The sequence below is a fragment of the Dama dama genome, chromosome X, assembly GCF_033118175.1.
Source record: "Dama dama isolate Ldn47 chromosome X, ASM3311817v1, whole genome shotgun sequence".
NCBI lineage: Eukaryota > Metazoa > Chordata > Mammalia > Artiodactyla > Cervidae > Dama > Dama dama.
Genome location: NC_083714.1, coordinates 102,400,722 through 102,425,860, shown reverse-complemented (window position 1 = coordinate 102,425,860; position 25,139 = coordinate 102,400,722). Strand labels below are relative to the sequence as shown.

Genomic DNA, 25,139 nt, shown 5'->3' with positions numbered 1-25,139 from the left:
CAATTAGGACCTTCATAGACATGGAGCCCAGTATGACTAATATGCCAAGGATTCTAATGTGAAAAGTGGACAACATGCACGAACAGATGGGAAATTTAACCAGAGAGGTTTACACTAAGAAAATTTATAAGAAGGCTTGAAATATAAAACACTGTAACAAGAATGAAAAATGCTTTTTATGGCTCATCAGGGAACTGAACATTGCCAAAGAAAGAATCAGTAAACTTGAAGATATGAGAATAGAAACTTCCCAAACTGAAAAACAAATAGAAAAGAGAATGAAAAAAATAAAAAAGAAAACCAACAGAATATCCAAAAGCTATGTACTTGTACAAAAGTATAACATGTTTAATGGGAATACCATAAGGAGAAGAAAGAATGTTGCAGAAGAAATATTTGAAGGATTAACAGGCACAGATTTTCCAAATAACAAATGACCTCCATCAAATCAGAGGTCCTTGAAGCTCAGAGCACCCTAAGCAGGATAAATACTAAAAGATGTGCATGGAGGCATATGCAGAAAATCAAAGACAAAGAGAAATCCTGAAAAAGCCCACAGAAAATATTATCTTTCCTATAGAGGAACAAAGATAAGAATTACATTGAATTTCTCTTGAGAAACCATGCAAGGAAAAAGAGAGGGTAGTGAAATATTTAAAGTGTTGAAGGAGAAAACCACCCAATTTGACAACAAAATTGTCCTTCCAAAATGAAAAATAAAAACTTTATCAGCCAAACCAATATTGAGAGAATTGTCACCAGTAGACCTGTCTTGCACAGCTAAACGTTAAAAGAAATTCTTCAGAGAGAAGGAAAATGAGATAGCTCAGATACTTGGATCTACATAAAGAAAGGAAGATTGTTAGTGAAATAATAAATAAAGGTAAAATAATATATTTTATTTTTAAACTAATTGATCTAACAGATAACAATTTACTCAGAATAATTAGAGCAACTGTGTATTCAGTGATTATAGCTTTTTGATAAGTGAAATTAATGACAGCAGTGCTATACGGGACAAAAGAAAGGAATTGGACTACTCTGTCACAAGGTACTTGAACTATGCATGAAGTTGTAAAGTGTTATTTGAATGTGGACTTGGATTAACTGTAAAGGCATATTGTAAACTCTAGGGCAACCACTAAGAAATTTTCTTAACATAATGGATATGCTAAGAGATGAGAGAAAACAAGACCATATAAAACACTCAGTTAAAATCAAAGAAGTCAGATAAAAGAGTAAGAGACAAAGCAAAAAAGGGAAATGAAGAGAAAGCAGTGTTAAAATATAGCAAATATTAATCTAGCTGTATCAGTAATCATTTTAATGATGACTTGTCTAAATATACCAGTTAAAAGATAGAAGCTGTTAGTGTCAATTAAAAGAAAACAAAACAAAAGAACCAACTATATGTTTTCTACTAGAAACCCATTTTAAATATAAAGACACAGATAGATTAAAAGTAACAGGATGGAACCATATGCTATGCTAACACTAACCCAAAGAAAGCTGAACAGCTATATTAATTTCAGACCAAGTACACTTCAGAGCAAGACAATTGTCAAGATTAAGAAGTGCATTATATTATGGAAAAAGGTTGAGTCTCCAAGAAGACATAATAATCCTTACTGTGTATCCAATTGAAATTACAGTGTCAAAATATATGTGGCAAAAGTGAATAGAACTGCAAGAAGAAATAGAAAAATCATTCATATAGTTGGAGACTTCACTTTCCTCATATTAGACATGGACATATCCAGCAGACAGAAAATCCATAAGGACACTGTTGAACTGAATAGCACCATCAATTAATTGGATCTAACTGACATCTATACAATGCTTCATCCAACAATACACATTGGCCCCAAGCTCACATGGAACATTTGCCAAAACAGTCTACATTGTGGGTCATAAAACACACCTTAACAAATTTAAAATAATATAAATCATACAAACTATGCTCTCAGACTAAATGGAATAAAACTGGAAATCAGCAACAGAAAGACAGCTGGGAAATCTCCAAATAGTAGGAGATTAAGCAACACACTTCTAAAAACATAATCTGTCCCTGGATAACAGGAGATGCTTAGGAAAAGTCATCCTTTATGTGTCAGTCCTCTCAATGGAAATAAGAATATGGTGCTCAGCTTCTGATCCCAGAATGTGTGACCTATCCCATCTTATGGCAGGAAAACTTGTTACCTACTTAGGAGCATTCAAGGCATCTTCTATCAGTTTAAGCTGTAGAGAGAAAGGCAAGGCACAAGTTCTACATGTGGTTTCTAGAATCCACACATATATAAAAGATTATGCCTTAAATCACTGGATTTAACACCTCCAAAATACACATTTGAGTCCCTGGTCCATCAATGACTAGCCACTTCACTCTCTGAGCCTCAATGTCATCACTTGTAAGATGAGGATATTATTAGCACCTTGTTTGTTGTGTTGCTGTGAAGATAAAATGAGCTTATGCATCTAAACTACAGTGCCAGGAACATAGCAAGTATCCTATAAATGGTACCTAATACTAGAACCTACATACTATATTCCTTGAGTCTAGCCCTATACTAAATACATCATGGAGAAGGGAGCCAAGGGGAAGTAGCATTCTAAGCCCTGTTCTCAGAGGACACAGTATCTGTATGGAGGATGAAAATATTCCAAGTAAGATAATCAGCAAATAGTCTGGGACAGAGAATGTCTGGGACAGAGAATGTCTGGGTGTGAAAGGCATTGATCAGAGTAGGCAGTCAAGGAAGGGCTGCCCAGAGAAAGAACAACTGAAGTAACTGTGAAGCTATAAATAAATAAAGAGCAAAGTTGTGGAGATGAAATGGAATCTAGGTTAGCTGGGGACTGGTGAGAAGACCACCCTGGAAGAAACAGATGGTAATGCAGAAGAACAGATTAGAGAGAACAGCAATCAAAGCATGCAAAATTATTGACGTGTTAGTCGTCAGTCATGTCTGACTTTTTTGCAACCACTGTAGCCCACCATGCCCCTCTATCCATGGAATACTCCAGGCAAGAATAATGGAGTGGGTAGTCATTCCCTTCTCCAGGGGATCCAACACTATTAAACTTTAGGGCAGCCCTGGAATCATTGAATTCTGGGTCATGGGGTTCAGAAACCATAGGAACACATGAATCCTAGTGCTCTGAAAGCACAGAGCTTGAACCTTCTACACCACTACAGTCCAGCAGAACTTTTTTGATGCTGGAAATGTTCTAAAAGTATGTACTTTTAGATGTACTAATTTACTGTCCAATACAGTAGCTGCTGTCCACATGTGGTTATTGAACCCTTGAAATGTGGCTACTGCAAGGGAAGAAACAGAATTTTGATTTTTTCTTCAATTTTAGCTAACATACATTTTGTTAGTTAAATATACTGCAAAGATAAACATTAGTTAAATGCTGACAAATATCAGTCTAGTCAAAGCTATGGTTTTTCCAGTAGTCATGTGTGGATGTGAGAGTTGGACCATAAAGAAGGCTGAGCACAGAAGAATTGATACTTTTGAACTGTGGTGTTGGAGAAGACTCTTGAGAGTCCCTTGGACTGCAAAGAGATCAAACCAGTCAATCCTAAAGAAAATTAACCCTGAATAGTCACTGGAAGATTGGTGCTGAAGCTCCAATACTTTGGCCACCTGATGTGAAGAGCCAACTCAGAAAAGACCCTGATGCTGGGAGAGATTGAGAGCAGGAGGAGAAGGGGATGACAGAGGACGAGATGGTTGGATAGCATCACTGACTCAATGGACATGAGTTTGAGCAATCTCAGGGAGATGGTGATGGACAGGGAAGCCTGGCATGCTGCAGCCCATGGGATCGCAAAGAGTCGGACATTACTGAGTGACTGAACAACAACAATGTACATTTATATTTAAATAACTACATGTGGCTAGCAGTTACCATTGGACAGTGCAGTTCTAGGCTTTGAGCCATTAGAGCCTATAGAGCATTTTGACTTAGGTCTTAGTTAGGACTTCTAGATTTACCGAGTGCTAGAGTCAGAAACAGATGGGGAAACAGTGGAAACAGTGTCAGACTTTATTTTGGGGGGCTCCAAAAACACTGCAGATGGTGATTGCAGCCATGAAATTAAAAGACGCTTACTCCTTGGAAGGAAAGTTATGACCAACCTAGATAGCATATTAAAAAGCAGAGACATTACTTTGCCAACAAAGGTCCACCTAGTCAAGGCTATGGTTTTTCCAGTCATCATGTATGGATGTGAGAGTTGGACTGTGAAGAAAGCTGAGCACTGAAGAATTGATGCTTTTGAACTGTGGTGTTGGAGAAGACTCTTGAGAGTCCCTTGGACTGCAAGGAGATCCAACCAGTCCATCCTAAAGGAAATCAGTCCTGGGTGTTCATTGGAAGGACTGATGTTGAAGCTGAAACTCCAATACTTTGGCCACCTCATGCGAAGAGTTGACTCATTGGAAAAGACCCTGATGCTGGGAGGGATTGGGGGCAGGACAGGGGACGACAGAGGATGAGATAGCTGGACAGCATCACTGACTCGATAGGCATGAGTTTGAGTAAACTCCGGGAGTTGGTGATGGACAGGGAGGCCTGGCGTGCTGTGATTCATGGGGTCACAAAGAGTCAGACATGACTGAGCGACTGAACTGAACTGAACTGAGAGTCAGAAAATGTTAAAACCATACAACACTTAGACCTCAATACTTTGTATAGAAAGTGCCTTTCAGTCTTGAGCAAGACCTCAAGTCTTGGTCCATCTCCTTTACTTCATCTATATCCTACAGACTAAAAAGGCAATGAATGTTATCCTTGGTAACCTGTGGGCCAGTGACTACTTCAACATCACCTCCTTTTCTTACACAGTGTCTGCAAAGCTGGAGGCTCCATCCAAGCCACCATCCAGAATGTCCACAGTACTACGGACTACCTGGGCCATATGGAAGATGCTGGTTGTAAGTGTTAGACCTACCGACCCAAATTGGCAGACTCTGGTGACATGGGAAATTCTCCCATCATTCACCCATCCACTTTACCTCTCATAATGTCTGAAATATCACTTTTACATTTTACACAAATATCTTCCTTCATCTGTCTGTGCTTCTTTGCCTAACAGAAAGAGCACAGCTAATTCTCCATGTATTTTAGGGCATATTCCTCTTTGGGGCTGAGTTTCCTCCTCGTAAAGCATTTACTCAAAATAATTTGCTAAAACTTTCATTTCATATTTTATCAATAATCTAGATATTTATTTCTAAGTATTTTGAGTAAGCTTCTGCCCTGATTTTGGCTTTTGATCAATCCTCTCTCAGACAGTTACTGAAGTATCCCCCTCCCACCACCTCCTGACCATGCAGCCCCTTCTTCCCCTGTAGCATAGAGGTGGGGATGCTATCCTTGAGGAGCTGCCAATCTGACTAGAGAATGAGACATCCCCCAGGAAACAGGCAAAGCAATCTGAGACAGGGAGTGATAAAAGCCAAGGACATGTGGGACCCACTGTCAGATCTCAGGAAGTTTGTGTGGGTGTGGGGAGTTGGGAAGGATAAACAGCGGAAACAGTCTGAGCAAAGATAAGGAGATGTGACTGAGCCTGGGAGGTTGACGAAGTGCTCAGTGTGTCTGGAATGGGGGTAGAAATTACTAGAAAAGGTGGTCTCACAGTCTGCTCTCCAATTAGAGACTGACATCAACACGGCTCTGCTGGCAGCTGCTTCAGTGCTGAAGCATAGCAACCAGGAGCTTGGGAGGAGCCCCAGTGTGGGGGAGGATCCCTCTCATCATCTTCCTGACAGATGGGAAGCCCACAGCTGGAGTGACAACTTCCAGTGTGATCCTCTCTAACATCCATCAGGCACCAAGCAACAAAGTGGCCCTTTTCAGCTTGGCCTTTGGGAATGATGCTGACTTCCCACTGCTGTGTTGTTTGTCCCTAGAGAACTGAGGAGCAGCCTGCCACATATACGAAGACACCAGTGCAGCCCCTACAGCCAGAAGGCCTCTATGAAGCAATCTCCATGTCTCTGCTAGCAGATGTGCATCTGGACTACCTGGGTGGCTTGACTGGGGCCTCTCCTTGGGCCATTTTCCCCAACTACTTTGGTGGTTCAGGCCTGTAGTGGCAGGCCAAGTGCAGCTAGGCAAGTAGGAACTAAACATCCACCTGAAAGCCCATGGCCCCAGGGATCAGCTTCTATGGCCTGCCACAGTGAGCTGCCAACAGCAGCCAGAATGCCTTTGGTTGCCCAGAGGAGCCAGCCCCCAATGTAGCCCACTTCATACGTTGCCTTTGGGCCTACATCACCATTACAGAGCTACTGAAGGCATGCTTCCAGGCTTGTGATGCCAGCACTCACCACATGCTGGCTGCCAAAGTCCTCAATCTGTCCCCTTAACAAAATTTTGTCACACCTCTGACTTTACTGGTCATGGCACAACCCAAAGAAGCCAGTGGGAAAACCAGGAAACAGACTACCACAGATGGACCAGGCACCATCATGCCCTTAGTCATGGCCTAGGGGCAGGCACAACCCAGCCAACCTAGTGCCCTTGGTTTCTCCCAAATAAAAGCTTGTGAAACCAAAGCTCTACTTATCCTCAACTACTCATCTCTACAAAGAAGATGCCCAGTTCCAAGGAATTAAGGCCACTGGGTCAGAGCCCTAGTACCCCATATACCCTTGCATACCCAAAGCCCCAAATTCCAGCATAACAGGATTCTGGAACCTTGGCTCAGCCAAAATTTAGGACAAAACCTGCTCTCATTGTGCTCTCAAATTTTGGTGCCCTATTGCTTCTGAAGTCCAGCACACCATTACATCAGAACCTTGGTACTGTATTAGCCATGAATTCAAGACACAAGTCCCACCTCTGAATTCTAGCATTCTAGCCCATCCCCAAACTGGCCCTATGAAACATGCTACTCTGCTGTATTCCAAACCTGGTGCTCCATTACAACTTAAACGAGATGCCTCATCACTCCTGCAACCTGAGGTACTTATACCACAATCAACTAAAAGCCTGTCACAGCCCAGGCCTGAATTCTCCACACATCAGATCCTCAAATACCCACCACACACCGCAGCAAGAGTTCTTGCTCCTAAGACCCCAAACAACATGCCATATCCTAGACCTGGGATCCTCTTACCTAAGACCCCTAAAATTCCATTACCTCTTAAACCTAGTGCTCCCCCTCACCAACCTTCCCTCAGTTTATCACTTTCCAATCTAGGACACCAACTCCTAATAAACCCAAAATCCCATTACCTTCCAGGCCTGCCAAGCTCAGGCCCCCACCTCCAGAGGCTTTGCATACTCCCAAGCACAGTCTCAAGTCTCACAAGTCCCAGCAGTACCATGACCATTTCTGCCCTTGGAGAATTCATCATTACTCCTTTTCATCCCACCCTACCCTCTCTGCTGCCCCCTGAAAGGCTCTGGCATCAGCATGACCTGTTGCCAGAGCCCTAAAGCACCACCTGTGTCTATGAACAAGAGGTCCAGCCACACGGGAATAGAGAATAGAGAGCACTAAGAACCAGAAGCCCGTGCAGATTTTCATGATTTAAGCCACTTGCTTGCTTGCTTTGAGACTTTAAACGAGATACTTGACTTCTCTGGGCTTCAGCACATAGGCACAGAGTTAGAGGCCATGGGAGAGAAGGGATGTTAAGACTGGGAAATGCACAGAAACAAAATGGCCAAGCTGTGGCTTTGACATTTGCTTTGTTGGACAAGAGACTTGCTTATGCTTCACAAGCAGAGAAGGGATGTGGGGTTATAAATGGGAGCACCCCTGGGCAAGGTAGGTCTGATTGGTTGTTTTGTGCTCCATAACAGCCCTGCTTTTTTTTTTTTTTCCATTTATTTTTATTAGTTGGAGGCTAATTACTTCACAACATTGCAGTGGGTTTTGTCATACATTGACATGAATCAGCCATGGAGTTACATGTATTCCCCATCCCAATCCCCCCTCCCACCTCCCTCTCCACCCGATTCCTCTAGGTCTTCCCAGGGCACCAGGCCCGAGCACTTGTCTCATGCATCCAACCTGGGCTGGTGATCTGTTTCACTATATATAATATACATGCTGTTCTCTCGAAACATCCCACCCTCACCTTCTCCCACAGAGTTCAAAAGTCTGTTCTGTACATCTGTGTCTCTTTTTCTGTTTTGCATATAGGGTTATCATTACCATCTTTCTAAATTCCATATATATGTGTTAGTTTGCTGTAATGTTCTTTATCTTTCTGGCTTACTTCACTCTGTATAATGGGCTCCAGTTTCATCCATCTCATTAGAACTGGTTCAAATGAATTCTTTTTAACGGCTGAGTAATATTCCATGGTGTATATGTACCACAGTTTCCTTATCCATTCGTCCGCTGATGGGCATCTAGGTTGCTTCCATGTCCTGGCTATTATAAACAGTACTGCGATGAACATTGGGGTGCACCTGTCTCTTTCAGATCTGGTTTCCTCGGTGTGTATGCCCAGAAGTGGTATTGCTGGGTCATATGGCAGTTCTATTTCCAGTTTTTTAAGAAATCTCCACACTGTTCTCCATAGTGGCTGTACTAGTTTGCATTCCCACCCACAGTGTAAGAGGGTTCCCTTTTCTCCACACCCTCTCCAGCATTTATTGCTTGTAGACTTTTGGATAGCAGCCATCCAAACAGCCCTGCTTAATGAGAAGAATATAAAAAATGAGGAAGATGATGACAGTTGTCTAAATTTTCCAAAGGCTGTGAAATAATGTTTACATTTTTTTATTTTTAATTGAAGGATAATTGCTTTACAGAATTTTGTTGTTTTCTGTCAAATCTCAACATGAATCAGTCATAGGTATACATATGTCCCCTCACTCCTGAACCTCCCTCCCATCTCCCTCCCCATCCCACCCCTCTAGGTTGATACAGAGCCCCTGTTTGAGTTCCCTGAGACATACAGCAAATTCCCATTGGCTATCTATTTTACATATGGTAATGTAACTTTCCATGTTATTCTCTCCATACAGCTCACCGTCTCCTCCCCTCTCCCCATCTCCATAAGTCTGTTCTCTATGTCTGTTTCTCCATTGCTGCCCTGCAGATAAATTCTTCAGTACCATCTTTCTTGATTCCATATACGTACATTAGTATATGATATTTATCTTTCTCTTTCTGACTTACTTCACTCTGTATAATAGGCTCTAGGTTCATCCACCTCGTTAGAACTGACTCAAATGCATTCCTTTTTATGGCTAAGTAATATTCTATTGTGTATATGTACCACAACTTCTTTATTCATTCATCTGTCAATGGACATTTAGGTTGCTTCCATGTTCTAGCTATTGTAAATAGTGCTGCAATGAACATTGGGGTACAAGTGTTTTTTTCAATTTTGGTTTCCTCAGGGTATATACCTAGGAGTGGGATTGCTGGGTCATATGGTGGTTTTATTTCTAGTTTTTTACATTTGTTAGCTCTTCCTATGTACAGGTACTGATCTACAGATTGTACTTGTAGTCTTCATTTAATTCTCACCAAAAAACTCTTATTATCTGGATTTTACTCATGGGGAAACTGAAGCACAGAGAAGTAACCTAACTTATTCCACATCTAGTAAGAGATTTGAACCTGCACACTTTGGTCCCATGATGAATGTGATTCACTACTTCACTATTCACCTTCCTGAGAGGAGTGACATTTCCCAGGTGACCTTATAGGGTAGGATTAGAACCAGTTGGGGGTGACAATAATTCACAGGGATAGAAATTTGGGCATGACATTCTTGACATACCCCTTTCCTTCACCATCCTCCCTCCCAGTATCCCATCTGTCTTTAATTCCTGACACAGTTATCTCTGTTTGTCAAATTCACCCACTTCTCACTACCCCAACTGTCACTATCTTAGGGCAGACTACCATTGTGCCTCACCTAGAAAACTGTTCCAGACTCATCACTTGTTTTCTTGCTTCCTTTTTTGAGACATTCTCTTGGACATTCTTCCTCAGCAAAGGGATCGTTTAAAAACATATATCACTTCATGTCTCTTCCCTACTTAACTCCCCTCAAGGGTTTCCTATCATATTTATCATTTCTTATCATACTTTTTAGAATAAAGTTCAAAGTCCTTTTTATGAGCTGCAAGTCCCTGCATGACCTGCCCTCTATCCCATACCTCTCTGACCTCACCTTCTCCGACTCACACTCCTCCTGTTCCTCCAATAGGCCCTACCCTCTCCCCTGCCTTCACTCGGGGACTCTTCCAAGCTGTTCCCCCTGCTTGAAAATTGCTCTGACCTGCTTTGCCCTGCCCCTACATACCACCCTCATTTCTTCCATTGTCACTTAAGCTCCAGATCATGCCTTAAATATCAACTCAGATGTCCTTCTTACCCCTTACTACTGCTCCATACTGTGTTGAGTACCTGCAACTCCCTCAGTCATTCTATTCTTTCTTTCTTATAGCATTTGTCACAATTGGTAATTATAATTTCATTCATGCCTGCCTTCCCAACTAAAATATGAGCTTCACCACGTCAGAAATCATGACTGACTTTTTCACAACCATGTTCCTGATGCTTAAACAGCACCTGAATGAATAAATAAATGATCAAGTGAATGCGTGCATAAATGCTATAAGGAAGAATTTTGAACATAACTGAGCTTGAAAAACTAAGATGCCATGGGGAGCATGAGGTCTCAGTCTTGGCAACACACAAGGTCAGATTGGGAAGCCAATGAAGACTTTCCTAATCAGAAGGAAGGTATGCCTTTTGGTGGGCTGGAGACATCTTTGCCCTCAGAGTGTGAAGGATTTCTCCTATTTCTTTTACACTTGGCAGGGAATCCACATTGGGACAGCAATTCTGAAAAGATCTTTGGAGGAGATAGAGGCAGCATGAAATCTCAGGAAAGTTCTGCAGTACTAGCGAAAGGTGAACAAAGAGCTCCCCCGACAAAGACCCCCAAGCTTTCATTATGTTAATAATATATAACAAAGTTCTAGAAATCTACAGTAAGAAAAATGAGGACAATCCAATTGAAAATTGACTTAAAACCAGCACTTCAAAAAGAACAAATATCCAACTTCTTAAGTCATAATGAAAATGCAAATTAAAATATTAACATGGGACGGAGGAGCCAAGATGGCGGAGGAGTAGGACGGGGAGACCACTTTCTCTCCTACAAATTCATCAAAAGAATAACTGAATGCAGAGCAAACTTCGCAAAACAACTTCTGATCGCTAGCTGAGGTCATCAGGCGCCCAGAAAAGCAGCCCATTGTCTTCGAAAGGAGGTAGGACAAAATATAAAAGATAAAAAGTGAGACAAAAGAGCTAAGGACGGAGATCCGTCCCGGGAGCTCTTAGGCGGCATTGCTTGGGGTAGGGTCCGGGCCTGAGTGCCCTGAGGACAATCGGAGGGAGCTTCTGTGAGTTGCCAACTTGAACTGTGGGAGACCAAAGGAGAGAGAGTAAATTAGCCGGCCCAACCACACTGCCGGCAGTTCGCAGAACAAAGAGACCGAGAGGGTCCAGAGAGGAGCTCGCAGGCTGCGGACCGGCCCAGCCCCGCCGGAGGCAGGAGGCAGGGGGGAGGGGAAGGTCGCGGCGAGACACAGGGCGCAGGCACCCGACCGGCGCGGGCGGGGACTGGGGCTGGGGACGCGGAGGGCAGAAGGCGCATGCACCCGACTGGCGCCAGCGGAAACTGAGACTGGGTCCGCGGAAGGGAGTGGGCGCGCCACACCTGGGGGGGGTGCGCCCACCAAGCCCCTGGCTGCCTGGACCGCTCTGACGGGGAAGGCACTGAGAGCAGGCTAAGCTTTTCCCTCCGCGCTTTTGTGGAACACCCGAGGGCTGGAACCTCGCGCAGCGCGGGGCGCGCTCCATATAGAACAGCCGGGAGCCTGAGCAGCGCAGAGGAGAGAGCAGCGTCAGCCCCTCCTGGCAGCCCCAGCCCATCCCGGCGGCGCAAGCCCCGCGGCGCAAGCCCCTCCCCGCAGAGCGACGGAACTAGCTACCTGAATAAGAGTCCACCTCCGCCCGCCTGTGTCAGGGCAGAAATGAGGCTCTGAAGAGACTGGCAAACAGAAGCCAAATAAACAAAGGGAACCGCTTCAGAAGGGACTGGTGCAACAGATTAAAATCCCTCTAGGAAACATTGACTACACCGGAGGAGCCTGTAGATATCGAGGAGCGTAAGCTGGAACGAGGAGCTATCTGAAACTGAGCCAAACCCACACTGACCGCAACAGCTCCAGAGAAACTCCTAGATATAATTTTCCTTTTTTCTCTTTTTTTTATTTTTTTTTCTTTTTTCTTTTTTCTTTCTTATTTTTTCTCTTTTATTTTCCTTTAAAATCCCCCATTACTCCCCCATTACTCCTTAACTTTCATTTCCATAGACTTTTACGATTTTTTAATTAGGGGGAAAAAAAATTTTTTTTCCTTTTTTTTTTTTCTTTTTTTTCTTTTTTTTTCTTTTTCTTTCTTTTTTTTTCTTTTTTTTCTTTCCTTTTTCTCTTCTATTTTCTATTTTTCTTTTTCTCTTATTTCTTTTAAAGTCCTCTAGTACTCCTCTACTACTCCTTAATTTTCATTTTCAATACACTATAACCTTACAAAAAAAAAAAAAAGAAGAGAAGCCCTATTTTTAAACCGAAGATTATTCTCTCCCAATCTTGACTCTCTGTTTTCTACCTCAGAACACCTCTATTTCCTCCTTTCCCCTTCTCTTCCCAATCCAATTCTGTGAATCTTTGTAGGTGACTGGGCTACGGAGAACACTCTGGGAACAGACAGCTGCGTAGATCTGTCTCTCTCCTCTTGAGTCCCCCTTTTTCTCCTCCTGTTCATCTCTATCTCCCTCCTCCCTCTCCTCTTCTTCATGTGACTCTGTGAACCTCTCTGGGTGTCCCTAACGGGGGAGAATCTTTTAGCCATTAACCTAGAAGTTTTCTTATCAGGGCTGCATAGTTGGAGAAGTCCTGAGACTACAGGAAGAATAAAACTGAAATCCAGAGGCAGGAGACTTAAGCCCAAAACCTGAGAACACCAGAAAACTCCTGACTACAAGGAACTTTAAGTAATAAGTGACTGTCCAAAAGCCTCCATACCTACACTGAAACCAACCACCACACAAGAGCCAATAAGTTTTAGAGCAAGACATACCACGCAAATTCTCCAGCAACGCAGGAACATAGCCCTGAACATCACCATACAGGCTGCCCAAGGTCACACCTAACACATAGACCCATCTCAAAACTCATTACTGGGCACTCCATTGCTCTCCAAAGAGTAGAAATCAAGTTCCACGCACCAGAACACTGACGCAAGCTTCCCTAACCAGGAAACCTTGACAAGCCAATCGTCTAACCCCACCCACTGGGTTAATCCTCCACAACAAAAAGGAACCACAGACCTCCAGAATACAGAAAGCCCACTCCAGATACAGCAATCTAAACAAGATGAAAAGGCAAAGAAATACCCAACAGGTAAAGGAACATGAAAAATGCCCACCAAGTCAAACAAAAGAGGAGGAGATAGGGAATCTACCTGAAAAAGAATTTAGAATAATGATAATAAAAATGATCCAAAATCTTGAAAACAAAATGGAGTTACAGATAAATAGCCTGGAAACAAAGATTGAAAAGATTCAAGAACTGTTTAATAAAGACCTAGAAGAAATAAAAAAGAGTCAATTACAAATGAATAATGCAATGAATGAGATCAAAAACACTTTGGAGGGAACCAAGAGTAGAATAACGGAGGCAGAAGATAGGATAAGTGAGGTAGAAGATAAAATGGTGGAAATAAATGAAGCAGAGAGGAAAAAAGAAAAAAGGATCAAAAGAAATGAGGACAACCTCAGGGACCTCTGGGACACTGTGAAACGCCCCAACATTCGAATCATAGGAGTTCCAGAAGAAGAAGACAAAAAGAAGGGCCATGAGAAAATACTCGAGGAGATAATAGCTGAAAACTTCCCTAAAATGGGGAAGGAAATAGCCACCCAAATCCAAGAAACCCAGAGAGTCCCAAACAGGATAAACCCAAGGCGAAACACCCCAAGACACATATTAATCAAATTAACAAAGATCAAACACAAAGAACAAATATTAAAAGCAGCAAGGGAAAAACAACAAATAACACACAAAGGGATTCCCATAAGGATAACAGCTGATCTATCAATAGAAACCCTCCAGGCCAGAAGGGAATGGCAGGACGTACTGAAAGTAATGAAAGAGAATAACCTACAACCTAGATTACTGTATCCAGCAAGGATCTCATTCAGATATGAAGGAGAATTCAAAAGCTTTACAGATAAGCAAAAGCTGAGAGAATTCAGCACCACCAAACCAGCTCTTCAACAAATGCTAAAGGATCTTCTCTAGACAGGAAATGCAGAAAGGTTTTATAAATGTGAACCCAAAACAACAAAGTAAATGGCAACGGGACCACACCTATCAATAATTACCCTAAATGTAAATGGGTTGAATGCCCCAACCAAAAGACAAAGATTGGCTGAATGGATACAAAAACAAGACCCCTATATATGCTGTCTACAAGAGCCCCACCTCAAAACAAGAGACACATACAGACTAAAAGTGAAGGGCTGGAAAAAAATATTTCATGCAAATGGAGACCAAAAGAAAGCAGGAGTCGCAATACTCATATCAGATAAAATAGACTTTCAAATAAAGGAAGTGAAAAGAGACAAAGAAGGACACTACATAATGATCAAAGGATCAATCAAAAAAGAAGATATAACAATTATAAATATATATGCACCCAACATAGGAGCACCGCAATATGTACGGCAAACGCTAACAAGTATGAAAGAGGAAATTAATAGTAACACAATAATAGTGGGAGACTTTAATACCCCACTCACAACTATGGATAGATCAACTAAACAGAAAATTAACAAGGAAACACAAACCTTAAATGACACAATGGACCAGCTAGACCTAATTGATATCTATAGGACATTTCACCCCAAAACAATCAACTTCACCTTTTTCTCAAGTGCACACGGAACATTCTCCAGAATAGATCACATCCTGGGCCATAAATCTGGTCTTGGAAAATTCAAAAAAATTGAAATCATTCCAGTCATCTTTTCTGACCACAGTGCAGTAAGATTAGATCTCAATTACAGGGAAAAAATTGTTAAAAATTCAATCATATGGAGGCTAAATAACACGCTTCTGAATAACCAACAAATCATAGAAGAAATCAAAAAAGAAATCAAAATATGTATAGAAATGAATGAAAATGAAAACACAACAACCCAAAACCTATGGGACACTGTAAAAGCAGTGCTAAGGGGAAGGTTCATAGCATTACAGGCTTACATCAAGAAACAGGAAAAAAGCCAAATAAATAAACTAACTCTACACCTAAAGCAATTAGAGAAGGAAGAAATGAAGAACCCCAGAGTTAGCAGAAGGAAAGAAATCTTAAAAATCAGGGCAGAAATAAATGCAAAAGAAACTAAAGAGACCATAGCAAAAATCAACAAAGCTAAAAGCTGGTTTTTTGAAAAAATAAACAAAATTGACAAACCATTAGCAAGACTCATTAAGAAACAAAGAGAGAAAAACCAAATTAACAAAATTAGAAATGAAAATGGAGAGATCACAACAGACAACACTGAAATACAAAGGATCATAAGAGACTACTACCAGCAGCTCTATGCCAATAAAATGGACAACTTGGATGAAATGGACAAATTCTTAGAAAAGTATAACTTTCCAAAACTGAACCAGGAAGAAATAGAAGATCTTAACAGACCCATCACAAGCAAGGAAATCGAAACTGTCATCAAAAATCTTCCAGCAAACAAAAGCCCAGGACCAGATGGCTTCACAGCTGAATTCTACCAAAAATTTAGAGAAGAGCTAACACCTATGTTACTCAAACTCTTCCAGAAAATTGCAGAAGAAGGTAAGCTTCCAAACTCATTCTATGAGGCCACCATCACCCTAATTCCAAAACCAGACAAAGATGCCACAAAAAAAGAAAACTACAAGCCAATATCACTGATGAACATAGATGCAAAAATCCTTAACGAAATTCTAGCAAACAGAATCCAACAACATATTAAAAAAATCATACACCGTGACCAAGTGGGCTTTATCCCAGGAATGCAAGGATTCTTTAATATCTGCAAATCAATCAATGTAATACACCACATTAACAAATTGAAAGATAAAAACCATATGATTATCTCAATAGATGCAGAGAAAGCCTTTGACAAAATTCAACACTCATTTATGATTAAAACTCTCCAAAAAGCAGGAATAGAAGGAACATACCTCAACATAATAAAAGCTATATATGACAAACCCACAGCAAGCATCACCCTCAATGGTGAAAAATTGAAGGCATTTCCCCTGAAATCAGGAACAAGACAAGGGTGCCCACTCTCACCACTACTATTCAACATAGTGTTGGAAGTGCTGGCCACAGCAATCAGAGCAGAAAAAGAAGTAAAAGGAATCCAGATAGGAAAAGAAGAAGTAAAACTCTCACTGTTTGCAGATGACATGATCCTCTACATAGAAAACCCTAAAGATTCTACCAGAAAATTACTAGAGCTAATCAATGAATATAGTAAAGTTGCAGGATATAAAATTAACACACAGAAATCCCTTGCATTCCTATATACTAACAATGAAAAAACAGACAGAGAAATTAAGGAAACAATACCATTCACCATTGCAACAAAAAGAATAAAATTCTTAGGAGTATATCTACCTAAAGAAACAAAGGACCTATATATAGAAAACTATAAAACACTGATGAAAGAAATCAAAGAGGACACAAACAGATGGAGAAACATACCGTGTTCATGGATTGGAAGAATTAATATTGTCAAAATGGCTATTCTACCCAAAGCAGTCTATAGATTCAATGCAATCCCTATCAAGCTACCAACGGTATTTTTCACAGAACTAGACCAAAGAATTTCACAATTTGTATGGAAATACAAAAAACCTCGAATAGACAAAGTAAACTTGAGAAAGAAGAATGGAACTGGAGGAATCAACCTGCCTGACTTCAGACTCTACTACAAAGCCACAGTCATCAAGACAGTATGGTACTGGCACAAAGACAGAAATATAGATCAATGGAACAGAATAGAAAGCCCAGAGATAAATCCACGAACCTATGGACACCTTATCTTTGACAAAGGAGGCAAGGATATACAATGGAAAAAAGACAACCTCTTTAACAAGTGGTGCTGGGAAAACTGGTCAACCACTTGTAAAAGAATGAAACTAGAACACTTTCTAACACCATACACAAAAATAAACTCAAAATGGATTAAAGATCTAAATGTAAGACCAGAAACTATAAAACTCCTAGAGGAGAACATAGGCAAAACACTCTCCGACATAAATCAAAGCAAGATCCTCTATGACCCACCTCCCAGAATATTGGAAATAAAAGCAAAACTAAACAAATGGGACCTAATGAAACTTAAAAGCTTTTGCACTACAAAGGAAACTATAAGTAAGGTGAAAAGACAGCCCTCAGATTGGGAGAAAATAATAGCAAATGAAGAAACAGACAAAGGATTAATCTCAAAAATATACAAGCAACTCCTGAAGCTCAATTCCAGAAAAATAAATGACCCAATCAAAAAATGGGCCAAAGAACTAAACAGACATTTCTCCAAAGAAGACATACAGATGGCTAACAAACACATGAAAAGATGCTCAACATCACTCATTATTAGAGAAATGTAAATCAAAACCACAATGAGGTACCATTACACGCCAGTCAGGATGGCTGCTATCCAAAAGTCTACAAGCAATAAATGCTGGAGAGGGTGTGGAGAAAAGGGAACCCTCTTACACTGTTGGTGGGAATGCAAACTAGTACAGCCGCTATGGAAAACAGTGTGGAGATTTCTTAAAAAACTGGACATAGAACTGCCATATGACCCAGCAATCCCACTTCTGGGCACACACACTGAAGAAACCAGATCTGAAAGAGACACGTGCACCCCAATGTTCATCGCAGCACTGTTTATAATAGCCAGGACATGAAAGCAACCTAGATGCCCATCAGCAGATGAATGGATAAGGAAGCTGTGGTACATATACACCATGGAATATTACTCAGCCATTAAAAAGAATTCATTTGAACCAGTCCTAATGAGATGGATGAAGCTGGAGCCCATTATACAGAGTGAAGTAAGCCAGAAAGATAAAGAACATTACAGCATACTGACACATGTATATGGAATTTAGAAAGGTGATAACGATAACCCTATATGCAGAACAGAAAAAGAGACACAGAAATACAGAACAGACTTTTGAACTTTGTGGGAGAATGTGAGGGTGGGATATTTCAAAAGAACAGCATGTATACTATCTATGGTGAAACAGATCACCAGCCCAGGTGGGATGCACGAGACAAGTGCTCCGGCCTGGTGCACTGGGAAGACCCAGAGGAATCGGGTGGAGAGGGAGGTGGGAGGGGGGATCGGGATTGGGAATACATGTAAATCCATGGCTGATTCATATCAATGTATGACAAAACCCACTGGAAAAAAAAATAATAATAATAAAAATTAAAAAAATAAAATATTAACATGGGACTTCCCTGGTGACACAGAGGATAGGAATCTGCCTGACAATGCAGGAGACAGTGGTTCAATCCCTGGTTTGGGAAGATCCCACATGCTGTGGGGCAACTAAGCCCGTGCATCACAACTACTGAGCCCACACTCTAGAGCCCACATGCTGCAACTACTAAAGCTCACTCACCCTAGAGCCCATTCTCTGCAACAAGAAAAACCATCACTATGAGAAGCCCATGCAGCACAAGGAAGAGTAGCCCCCACTTGCAGCAACTAGAAAAAGCCTACACACAGCAAGGAAGAGCCCCAGGTGCTTCAACAAAGACCCAGTGCAACCAAAAATAAAATAAATCAATAAAATTTTAAAATAGCATTTGAGCTGACCTAGAAGAATGAGTAGAAATTGAATATTACTAGTTAAAAGAAGGAGAACATTCCAAGTAGCAGGAGAAACAGAAACAATGGGGTCACTAGCAAGATAAGGCAAGGTACCCATAAGAATATTCAGTTCAGTTAGGCTGGAGCATACAGAGAAGAGTGGAGAGCTAAGCAGGGACTAGATACCAGAAAAGACTTAAATACTGAGCTCAGGAATTTGGGGTAACTCAGAGGCCAGGGGGCCCCAGAGTTACTAGGAATGTAATAATCAGTCTCCTATCAACACAGTCCTCCTATCTTTTGCAGGCATATTGCCAAGCATCTTCACTTTCTCATCCTTGAATAAGCCAGCCACCCTTACTGACTTATTTGAGTATAGGACAGCTTGTGCACTGGGACTGGGGCTGGACTGTCTCTCTGGGGAAATAAACATGGCCTACTATCTTCCCCTCCTCTCTCTTTCCCTCTCCTCACCTCCCATACCTTCTAAGGTTATAACTACAGAGTTGTGCCTCCTGCCTTGCAATAAATGGGACCCCACTTTGTGATACACATCCCACACTCAGAAGAGAGGAACTTCTTCACACTGGATGAGCATCCAGGGAATCTGCTACAACTCATAGATGACCCAAAGACAGGGGAGAGCACCAAAGACTATCTCATATAACTCCACAGCCAAATATACATGTCAACACCCCCAGACATTTGTGGACTAATACAAACACATAGCAGTGCACCTCACTAACATACAAGTGCATACTCAGACACATGAAAACACAAATACACTCTAACACCAAGACACTCATAGATACACATACACATACCAGGGCATACAGTAAACTCACAAAAACTCACATCCAGGGACATATATTTTGACACTTTCCACACCTACACATAGTAACATACAAATATGCAACCAGATACATATTGCTGCATAATACATGCCCAGATATACACAATGACACATATATAAACATACATACACTGATAACCCCAGAGTCATCCCAATTCACAAGAATTCAACACACAGAGGCACACACACTCTGCTACTCTAGATACATAAAACACACCAATGTACACAAATTCCATGATAGACAGACAGATGCATACTCACTGACACCCCCAGATACATAATATGTACCAACACACAACCAGACACACATGACATAAACTATTGACCAAGATTTATAATGCTAAGATATCCAGCATGAGTCCTAAGTCTATTCAGTCTTGTCCAACTCTTTGCGACCCTATAAACTATAGCCCACCAGGCTCCTCTGTCCATGGGATTCCCAAAGCAAGAATGCTGGAGTGAGTTGCCATTTCCTCCTCCAGGGAATCTTCCCAGGGATCAAACCCCAGTCTATTATGTCTCCTGCATTGGCAGGTAAGTTCTTTACCACTAGCGCCACCTAGGAAGCCCAGAGACACATATCCAGAGACATATATAAACATACAACCAAAAAATACACACTCTACCATAACATTTTTCCCAAATATACAGATGCACTGATATGCCCAGAGATAGTCAGATGAATGGAACTAAACACACACATTTACACATTCAGAGGCAAGCACACACATGCAAACAGCCCCACTGGGGTAAGCATGCACACGTATACATACATGCTCACACACTGCACAGGAACGAGCAGCTGGATAGGCTATGGTAGAAGCACTATCCTCAGGAGCTAGCACTCTAACCACAAATCTGCACCACTTCATCTGAATTTCAGGCACTGAGACTTCACCCCTCCTGTGCTATGAGTGACCATGTGAATGACAATGTGAAACTCTGTGCTCCCGGTAAGCATTCTTCTCCCCGCAGGGCTGCATGTGAGTAGACAGCTGCTTAGGGTACCATCAAGGCCAGGTCACAAGGACCAGATCTGTACCTACTTCCAGGTAGGTCTGTAGGCATATACCAATCTTGTGCTGGCCCTGTGGGCCCCTGTAAACCCTGGGCCTACACTGTTTCCATTACCCACAGTTCCATATCTGTGCAAGGTAAGGGTACCTTGCTTCTGTCCTGGGACCAGCCTGCACTACTGAAAAGGCCCTAGCTAGAGCTCCAGTGTGACTGCTGCAGCATGTTAAACCCTCTACCTTGGGCTTTACCTTGAGTTCCTAGGTCTCCAGCACCACTACCAGAACCCCAGCAGTCTGCAACTACCACACCTGGAGTTCTATGTGGTCAGTGGCTCAAGTCTCAGCCCCTTAGCCCATGGCCTACTGGGTAAGTGTTACTGAGGCTGATAGTGGTCAGGGAGCACCAGTCCGAAGAGAAACTCTGCCACAGTGAAAGGTCAGTTAGCCCCCAGCACCTCGACCCTCAAACCCCAAAGAAGAATCAAAACCAAGCTCTGCCCTTGGAGAGCTCCTGGTCTAGGAAGAAGACAAACCCAGACATGGATAGTGATCCCAGTGAGTTATCAGTGCTAGACAGAAAGCAGTCCAGGGAGCTGGAGGAATCCAGGGTGAGGCACCTTGCCCAGCCTTGGAGCTCAAGAAAGATCTCCTGTAGGAGAGAGACCTGCACTGAGTATGGAAAGCTAAGCAAATGTGTAGAGGAAAAGAGTGGAGATTGGAGGAGATGGAGCTGGAGTAGTCAGACCAGAGTGCCCACATGAAGAATTTGACTTTTCCTGAAGACAATGGGAGTCATGAAAAGGCATAGGCAGGAGAAAGTGAATGTGAAAGTTGCTCAGTTGTGTCGGACTCTGAGACCACATGGACTGTTGCCCATCAGGCTCCTCTGTCCATGGAATTCTCCAGGCAGGAATACTGGAGTGAGTACCCATTCTCTTCTCCAGGTGATCTTCCCGACCCAGGGATTGAGCCCTCATCTCTGCATTGCACACAGATTATTTACCATCTGAGCCATCAGGGAAGCAGGAGAAAGATACAGTCAGATCTGAGTATTACAAAGATCCCTCTGGATGTTGCTGTAAAGGGGGATTGCAGAAAGCCAAACTGTAGGTCAGGAGACACTATCAGAACCTGAGGCTGAGACCCCCACCAAAGAACTTGGGCAGTGATGGTGGATTGGACAGATATTTTTACTTCCTTTGAACCTCCTCACTTCTCTAATCTAACTTGTCATCTCCTTCAAGCCAAACTGTACCCTGTCTGTTGCCAACTCATCCACTTTGGCTCTCTACTTTCATACTACATTCCTGTCCCATCTGACTCCTCCACAAAGCACACAGTGCTCAGTCTCTTCCCTCCTCCAGGCCTTTGCCTCCTCTCCTCTCTCCTACTTTTCTTTCAAGGTTCCCTGCTTTAGGATCCTCTCAGAGTTATCAGTGGGACTCAGGACACTGACCTGACTGGTATTCTATCTCTCTCTGTCAGGACAGTTCTAGCATGCAGACATCAAGCTGGTGGCAGGGCCTATGGGGCCAAAACTGAAGAGGCACCAGGGCCCAGATGTGCCTGTGGTCCTAGGCAAGAAGCTGCTGAAGGACTCACCAAGACTGTTGCCCCACTTAGCTTCCTGCTGACTGGTGAAATGCTCTCATGTACAGTGGTTTCTGGGCCAACCCTACATTGCCTATGTCCTGTGATGGTCCCTGAACCTCACAGCCAGGAGACCTGAGTTTAGGTGACTCAGAGGCCAGGGCACAGGGTTGACCAGGAACAAAGCTCTGAGGACATGAAAACACACAGGGACACACACACTAACATAGGCACTAAATGATACATTCACCAGAACACGTACACGAAGATATGCAGATCTATGGACCTAGAGGCCTCGAGACTCCTACCTCCTAACAGCCTTTACTGTCTCCAGTCTGTACCCTTTTTAATCCATACTTCAGAGCAACCTTAGAAGTGACTTCCTTAAAACAAAAACCTGAGGCACCAGTACTCCTCACAACCTTCTCTGGCTCCCATGGCTTATTTAAAGCTCTTACAGTTCCCCTAGGTTTTCCCAAGTGACTCAGTGGTAAAGAATCTGCCTGCCAAGGCAGAAGATGCAGAAGATGTGGGTTCAGTCGGGTCAGGAAGATCCCCTAGAAGAGGAAATGGCCCCCACTCCAGTATTCTTGCTGGGAGAATCCCATGGGCAGAGGAGCCTGGTGGGCTATAGTCCATAGAGTCACAAAGACTCAGACATGACTGAGTGACTATGCATGCACACATACACAGTTCCTCTAACAAACCCACCAATCAGCCCTTGCATGTGCTTTTCCTTCTATGTGGGATTCCCTTCCTTGGCTTCATTCAGGTAAATGTTGCACATTCTTCAAGTCTTAGTTGTCACTTCCTCTAGGAAGCCTTCCCTGACCCCTCCCATAGATTGAGTTTGGACACCTGTGTTCCCACAGCCCACCCCCATTCCATTCAAATTCACCTTTCATACTATGTACTTACTTGTACATACTGTGTGCATACTATTTACTTGTCTGGATCCCTTACTTAGACAGTGAGCTACTTGAGAGCAAGGACATTTTCTAAATCATCTATGTTGGCACCCCACTCCAGTACTCTTGCCTGGAAAATCCCATGGACAGAGGAGCCTGGTAGGCTGCTGTCCATGGGGTCGCTAAGAGTCGGACACGACTGAGCGACCTCACTTTCACTTTTCACTTTCATGCATTGGAGAAGGAAATGGCAAACCACTCTATTGTTCTTGCCTGGAGAATCCCAGGGACGGGGGAGCCAGGTGGGCTGCCGTCTATGGGGTTGCACACAGTCAGACGTGACTGAAGCGACTTAGCAGCAGTAACAATGTATCCCCAGTTCTTAGCACTTAGTAGGTGCTTAGTAAATAATTGCTGAATGAAGAAATGAATGAACAAAAAAGGATCCCATGACACAGCAGTAGACATACACATATACTACTCACAACCAAAGTCACAAGATCACACACAGAAATAGCTATGAGGACATAGATATGAATGGGTAAAGATAGAGACATATGGAAATGCAAGGATTTCAAAATAAACAGAATAGACATAGGGGTATATAGACATACAAAGATGGGGGCAGGAAACCAGAGTGATAGCATCAGGGACATAAACCCAGAGAAACAGATGCTCTCTGGCTGAGCTTCTATATCCCCGTTTTGAGGTGCTATCTCTGTCACAAAGATAGAGGCAGAGAGATAAAAATGAGGTCACCCAGGAACAGGCACACAGTGACTAATATGAAGACACTGAGACATAATAACATACAAAATGAAAAGATAGAGATTCAGACACAGAGACACAAGGACACAGAGGTAACCAGGGAGACATCGGTCAAGACCCTAGTCTTGGTCTTGACATTGATCAAGACCCTAGTCTTGGTCTTGACGTTGACCAAGACCACAGTCTTGGTCTTTGGCCAAGATCACACCAAGGACAGAGAGGTAGAAACACACAGACATGATGGCATGCAGACATGGGATGTGGGATGAGAAGAGAACACAGAGACATAAGACCTGAAACCTATAAGGACATAGACAAAGATTCAATGTTACACAGATACAGACTTGGTGATAAAGAGGCAAGGACACACACACATGCAGAGGAACACACTAAGAATGAGACAGAAGCATAGATTTATATAGTTAGAGATCCAACGACAAAGACATGGGAATCAGACACCTCAACCATGACAAACACCATTGAAGAGATAAGTTTCAGATCAGGTAACAGACATAAGGACAGGCAAGATAAGCCCAGGAGTAATGGGGATATTGTGACACAGTGACTGGGATACAGGAATTCAGAATGAGAAATCTTAGAACAAGTAGACATGGGGATGTGAACCCACAAACATAGTCATATAGATACAGGATAGACATAGGGACAGAAACATAGACACACTTCTGGAAGGATCAAAATAGGAATAAAGAAACCTAGACATAGAGAGACAAACACACAGAACATAAGCAAATGGGCAAAGACACTGAACCAAGATACACCTGGGGATGCCCAGAAATAGAGACACACAAAAAAGGAACCAAGGCCACAAATGAAAGGATAGGGACAGTGACTCAGACCCAGGGACACAGAGATAGTGGATAAAAAATAAAAAGACATGGATCCAGACACCAGACACAAATAGAGAGACAGTGACACAGACATGGTGAGTCAGATCAAAACAAAAACAAGGACAGAGCAAGACAAAAAGAGGAACCAATACAAAGAAACACCCTGACAGACCCACAGAAACAAGAACACAGTCATGAGA

General features: G+C 42.5%; 1 protein-coding gene across 1 annotated transcript in view; it reads left to right on the top strand.

Moving 5' to 3' along the window:
- The window catches only part of ITIH6 (inter-alpha-trypsin inhibitor heavy chain family member 6), a 46,802-nt gene extending 24,280 nt beyond the window's left edge, over positions 1–22,522 (top strand). The window contains 21 exon segments of the mRNA XM_061137636.1: positions 4,782–4,863; positions 4,866–4,949; positions 5,675–5,757; positions 5,759–5,977; positions 5,979–6,105; positions 6,108–6,195; positions 6,197–6,495; positions 6,498–6,530; positions 6,533–6,599; positions 6,601–6,845; positions 6,848–7,219; positions 7,222–7,309; positions 7,311–7,451; positions 7,734–7,798; positions 10,823–10,915; positions 19,263–19,305; positions 19,488–19,590; positions 20,781–20,891; positions 20,894–21,031; positions 21,033–21,192; positions 22,311–22,522. Coding sequence (XP_060993619.1) covers positions 4,782–4,863; positions 4,866–4,949; positions 5,675–5,757; positions 5,759–5,977; positions 5,979–6,105; positions 6,108–6,195; positions 6,197–6,495; positions 6,498–6,530; positions 6,533–6,599; positions 6,601–6,845; positions 6,848–7,219; positions 7,222–7,309; positions 7,311–7,451; positions 7,734–7,798; positions 10,823–10,915; positions 19,263–19,305; positions 19,488–19,590; positions 20,781–20,891; positions 20,894–21,031; positions 21,033–21,192; positions 22,311–22,522 — 2,853 coding nt within the window.
- Positions 22,523–25,139: the final 2,617 nt, after the last annotated feature.